The 6063-nt window shown below is 49.4% G+C and overlaps 1 protein-coding gene across 6 annotated transcripts in view; it reads left to right on the top strand.

Moving 5' to 3' along the window:
• Nucleotides 1–1460: 1460 nt before the first annotated feature.
• APP (amyloid beta precursor protein) overlaps nucleotides 1461–6063 on the top strand; it is a 278797-nt gene continuing 274194 nt past the window's right edge. For 5 of the 6 annotated variants that reach the window (XM_004264484.3, XM_004264482.3, XM_004264479.3 and 2 more), the window contains exon 1: nucleotides 1482–1690. In XM_004264484.3, the coding sequence (XP_004264532.1) occupies nucleotides 1634–1690 (57 nt within the window). In that variant the 5' untranslated portion in view covers nucleotides 1482–1633. Of the gene's footprint in view, nucleotides 1691–6063 lie in introns of all 6 variants that reach the window. The other variant, XM_004264478.2, reaches the window with a different exon arrangement.

Here is a 6063-nt window from a genome sequence, read left to right as displayed (position 1 = left end):
GGTGGGTAAACGTGTTTGGAAGCAGCTGGGTTTTGCTGTCACTGGTGCTTTTCTCCCCTGCAGTCCCAACTTTTTGTTACTTGCTGTCAGATTAGGAAGGAGATCCTTAGTGTCAGCTTCCTAACTTATAAATGGAAATAATAACAGTAAGGGCCTCATTGACATTCATGGGAAGTGAATGACATAAAGCACGTAAACAAATGACTCGCGGTAACAAATATTTGTCATTATTTGTTGAGGACATTCAGAGGTCATTAAGGGGAAAAAGTAATCCATGGGTCAGGCTTGGATGCCTGGTAAGTAAAGACAGAAGACAACACCTAGGGGAGCTGGCAGAGAAATACTGATTTCTTGGGAAAGAAGCCAGCATCCTCCTGGCTGAGCCAAGATCCCACATCTGAAGTCCGTGGCTTCCTTCCCTCCCACCAGCCCCACTCTGGACTGTGCCTTGGTGGCTGATGCTCCTTCAGGTCAAGAGCAGATGTATCTGGGCAGTTCTAGCCCATTCTAGACTCACTGGATACTAACCCGGCATTGGATGGCTTCTGTTTAACCTAGGAGAAAGTGGCTTCCCAGAAGGCTGATTTCTGTAATTTAGGACAGACACGAGGAAGAACAAGTACAGAGTTTGAGGTCAGAAGTTCTGAGGTATGGGGGTCTAAAGGGAATCATCTTTCCAGACCCTTCCCCTCCTAACTTTCACTTCACCCACATCTCAGATGATGTTACATCCCTGCCTGATTAAAAACAACAACAAAAACTCAGATGACCGTCCCCTTCTCAAAACAAAAACAAACAAAAAATAAACCAAAAAAGTTTTTTTTTAAAAAAAAAACCTTCTTTCAAGGAGAAGTAAATAGGTCACTGCTTCTTCTCCAGGTCCGGCGCCTTTCTCCTTCGGTTCGGTCTAAAGATAGAAATTCCAGGTTACTCGTGGTTGCTTTTGACGGGAAAAAAATGAGGCTTTTGCTCCCTTTACAAGCAAAGAAATCCTATTTCCTTTAAGCTTGTCTTGTTCACATTCTCTTCCAGAAACGCCTCCCCCACCTCTTCAAACCGAGACAGAAAGCGAAATGCGGATAAAAACGCACCCAGCAGCAGCCCTTTATACGATACCCCCGAGAGGCCTGCGGGGTCGGATGAGTCAAGCTCACGGGTAACGGCGCGGAGCGCTCTCGACTTTTCTGCATCCCAGACGTCCTAGGACTCACCTTTCCCTGATCCTCCGCCGTCCCTCTCCCGGCCCCAGACTCTCCCTCCTACTGCTCGTGGGGTTCAGGCGGCAGGCGGCCGGGGAGGCGCTCGGGGAACCGGGGGAGCCGAGGTCGCCGCACCTGTGGGCGCCGGGGGCGCGGGCCCCTCCCGGCCGAGCGGGCGCAGCTCCCCGGCGGCTCCGCTAGGGGTCTCTCTCGGGTGCCGAGCGGGCTGGGCCGGATCAGCTGACTCGCCGGGCTCCGAGCCCCGCCGCCGCGCTGCTGCTCCGTCAGTTTCCTCGGCAGCGGTAGGAGAGAGCACCCTGAGCAGCGCGAGCGCGGGGCCACAGGAGGCGGCGGCGGCGGCGACACCGGCAGAGCAAGGGCTCGGCGGATCCCACTCGCACAGCAGCGCACTCGGTGCCCCGCGCAGGGTCGCGATGCTGCCCGGTTTGGCACTGGTCCTGCTGGCCGCCTGGACTGCTCGGGCGCTGGAGGTGGGTGCCGCGCCTCGGAATGGTGTGGGGGGGGGAGGAGGGGACCCGCTCCCTCTGAGTCTTTAATCCAGAGAAGCCGGGGGGCAGTCGAGGGGACCCCTCTCCTCTCCGCGCCCAACACCCCCGCTTGCGGGCGCCCTGCGCATCCCCGCCTCCGGCCCAGCCCTGCCCTGGGGACGCGCGCTCCGGCCAGCGGAGAGGGAGCGGGCGAGGCGTCGGGCCCCTGGGTCCGCGCCAGTCGGGGGCGAGAAGAGGAGGAGGCTGTCCTGAGCTCGGACCCTGACTCAGTCCCTGACTCGGGGGCCGGGGGGGAGGCGAGATAAGTCCAGATGAGAGATAGGGGGAGGGAGCACGTGGGGAAAACCGAAAACGCAGCGTCCCTGGATCCTGTCCCCGGCACTTAATCGCTGCCCTTCCCTTTCTCTCGGGCCCTGGCGAGGAGGAGTCGGGACAGCTCGGGAAGCTGGGCACCCTCCACCCCCAGCTTCCCTTTGCCTTTTCCGCCCCGTTTCACCTTCTCTTCGCATCCCCACCACCCCTTTCCGGCCCGACCTTCTTCCTCCTCCCTTCCTCTTCGCGGCTGCTCGGGGCTGCCGCCCGAGTGCGACCCCAACATGCAGGGTCGCACAACACCCTCCACAGGCAAACTTTGTACATTTCTGCGTCTCCCTTTTGTGTTAAGTTGAGAGAGATGGGAGGGGTCGGACACCCGCAGCCACCTCTCACCTTCTCCAAGCCAGGACATTGTGGGCGTTCGCTCGCACCCTCCGATTCTCCCGGTGAGGGCGAAGGTCCCTGGGAACAAAAGCCGCGACACCCCGCCCTCGCCAGCCCGGGGCGCGGTGGGCTGAGCCGCGCTGGTCTGTGCGCCACCGAGGCTGCCGCCTGACTCCCTTCCCTGTGCTGCGCGTCTGTCCCGGAGGGGGCTCTGGCGGTGCCTCGGGGCCCCTCTACTTCCCCCCCCCCCAACTTCCCATCACCTCCGCGGCTTGCTGATTCTGTGCTCGGTTGTGAAGTCCTTGAGGAGAAATACGCGGAGAGTGGGGTGTGCGTCTGGAAAGGGCAGTGGCTGGTGGTGGGGAGGCACGAGCACTCCCCTCCTGTGCATCAAAGGAGGCGTTTGTCTGATGAAGGCGCGGCCTTTTCCCTGGCAGCGCTGGGCACTCTGGTTTAGCTCCTCTGGGGACGCGGCCTGCTGTGGAGGGTCCTTAGGGTCTTTTTTTTAGGGTGCAGATGAAAGGGTTGAATTGAGTGAAGATTAAGACGGAGAAGATGGCGCCTCTGCAGTGCAGCAAAGAAAATCTGTGGAGGCTGCAGCCTGGTGAAATCCACCCACCGCTAGGTGTATAGCAAGTCTTCCCCATTGATCCAACTCTCGAACATTCAGCTAACGCCTGTGCAAAATGACTATTTTCCTTTTTATCTGAAGATGCTTAGAAGTTGTTTGCTTGGCAGCTGGGGCAGAAAAGGTTGTATTTCGCATCCTTTGGGTTCCCATTCTGTATTTTACCATTGGTAACCTCCCTTCCCCGGATGTTTGTTTGTTTGTTTGTTTGTTTCTCCTCTTCCCCTACCTCATGGTGATTTTCCAAGAAAGCAATTTCTGGACAAATGTTTTCCTGTAATTCCACTGAGACTATACTGAGTGTCACACCGTTACAGCTTTTTAGTCCCTAATTTACAAGGTCATTGAACTTTTTCCTCTTCTGTCTTTTTCCTACAAGTGGCTCAGGAATCACCTCAGGGCTAGTTAAGACAGATTTTTTAAGAGTTGAAGAATTTGGTTTTCTATTTAAAAAATGCATTTAATTAAGGGAGCTGGGATTTTTCCAATACTTAAATTTACTCCAATGATTATTTCAGTTTTCCTGATTGTCTTATTACACATTAAAAGACACATATTAAGTAATTAACAGCATATCATATCCTTTATAGTTGAAGCTTTTGCCAAAAAGTAAAAAATAACTGTTTTGAGCAATATTTTTTTCTGTGTAAAAGGATGCAGCGTGTAGGCAAATATGATTCAGATTTCTTTTTTAGCCTGTTTGACTGCATTTTTTTGCTCTTCCTCCCATCCTTTTGGACATTTTCACTGGTTACTGTCACCTCCTTCAAAGGGTGGAGGTGAGATTCACAGTTTGCATTTTGCAAAGCGTTAATGGAAAAGTAGGCAATTCACTCTGATGAGGTTTGAGGGGGATTTATGCAGCTAAATCTCTGTCCACTGAAAAGATGTAATTATGAATTGACTGTCTTTTGTAGGGCTGAGAAAATAGGTCTGCTGCAGATGGCTCAAAAAAAGAAATGAATAAGGGCAATGACAATGGGGCCTCAGCTTCTGGGGGAAGCATCATTACCTGAATTGACGATTTTCCCTAGTACAGTGACCGAGTATGAGTTAAAAAAAACCTGGCATTTATTTATTTAAACTTAATTCCTCTTAAGTTTTGTTTTCCTATATTGTGGGATTTAACCTAATCAGAAGTACCTGCTTTCATAGTGGTGCTGATTCACAGATAATATATACCTACTCACACTGGCCAGAACTAACCTAATGGTAGATGCCTGAGCACAGAATAGTGAAGCTCAGATTTGATGGTGAGGTATAAGGAATCACTGTTTCTGCCTGATCTGTGGAAAACCATGACACGGGCAGGGCACCCAAGCGGCTCTCTTGTCACCCTAACCAGCAGAGGCATGTGATGGGTACTTGGGAGGCCATTAGTACTGCAGAGAAGTACTCCAGAGAGAATAATGATCCCTGGTTCTGGTTGGGGAAATGAAGAGAAACATATAACTAAATAAATCACAAGGTTAAATTAGAAATGGCCGATTGAAAAAAAAAAAAGAAATAATGTGGCCCATTGAATATTGGTTTGAAGAAAAACGGAGAGGTCAGAAACAGACTCACAGATATAGAGACTGTGGTTGCCAAGGGAGAAGGGGGGGTAGGGAGGTTGGATTGGGAGTTTGGGATTAGCAGATGCAAACTGTAATATTATATATAGAATGGATAAACAACAAGGCCCTACTGTGTAGCATAGGGAACTATATTCAGTATCCTGTAATGAATCATAATGGAACAGGAAAAAAAGAGAAAAACATAGAGGTTATCCTTGTGGAAAAGGCTTTCTCCCTGTTGCTAGAGGACCTCTATTTTGTGTTACTTTTCATGGCATACTAGAGATTTCTATACAGATATTTGTATGAAGATGAAGGTTGTCAGTCATTCTAGAAATAAACAGAGCTATTATGTGCCTTTCGTGTGACCACTAAACTACCATTGAGTGTGGTAAAATTCAGTAGAAATGTACCTTCTCTTTCTGCACGTTTGATCTAGGTGGGGATATGTATTACCTTAAGAGACTTACGAAGCATCTTCGATTAATATACTTCTCTAATTTCTGCCTAGTTATATCAGTTACAAATGCAAAGATAAGCCTTATACATGTACTTTAAAAATAAAGCTCCAGGAAGTAAGGTTTAGATTGATTTGCATACACCTTATTTCCCCTCACCCTCCTTCTCCTGTTCCCAGGAAGTTTGCAGAGTAAATAAGACGGGCACATGATTATGAAAGAAAACAGAAAGCGTTAAGTACCAAGAGGAAAGTACAGATTAAGTGGCATACTGAGTAAAATATTAACAGTATAAACATCTATATATAAGGAATAAAGGAACAGTGGGATGAGATAATCCTGGAGAATTTCTTGGTGGTTCCTTTCCAGCCAGATTTGTATCTCAGGTTGGGAGAAGGGAGATTAAGTCTTTGCTTTTACATATTTGTTTACATACTTCTCTCCATCTTTCCCCTCCTAGACACACTCGCGCGCACACACACACACACACCCCTACACCCCTACACCCCTGAGGGTATGGGTGGAGCCAGTGTGGGATTTGATTTTCTTAGTTTCTCGTCTATTCATTTGGGACCTTTTTAACTGATTCTCCTTTTGGACCAAGCTCTCTCCTGTAGCCCTGAAGCTAACCTGGTGAACAAAACCATCATTTGCTTCAGGAAGCTTCCAGTCTAGTGGGGACCATACACAGACCATACACAAATCATTATAAGTGTGTGCTCATGAACTGTGACAGATGCTGAGACAGAAAGCAAAGGTGCAGGGTACACTCTGGAGAGGAGTAGGGAATTCCAAATAAGGAGGTGAAGGACCGAAGGTGAGGGGCTGAAAGCAGGGTCTCAGAGCTCTGAGGCGGCATCTTCATTAGCACCTTGACTGAGGGAATGAGTACATGATGAAAAAAGTGATTCACTGGGCAGCAATGAGGAGGCTGGGGAAAATAAAATGTTTAGCTTGTTGTAGTTTTTTCTGGTAGTTTTCTACCTCTTCATCTTCTACTTGACTATGAAATGG

The sequence above is a fragment of the Orcinus orca genome, chromosome 5, assembly GCF_937001465.1.
Source record: "Orcinus orca chromosome 5, mOrcOrc1.1, whole genome shotgun sequence".
Taxonomy (NCBI): Eukaryota; Metazoa; Chordata; class Mammalia; order Artiodactyla; family Delphinidae; genus Orcinus; species Orcinus orca.
The sequence above is the reverse complement of the archived record's forward strand: the minus strand, read 5'-3'. Positions and strand labels throughout refer to the sequence as shown.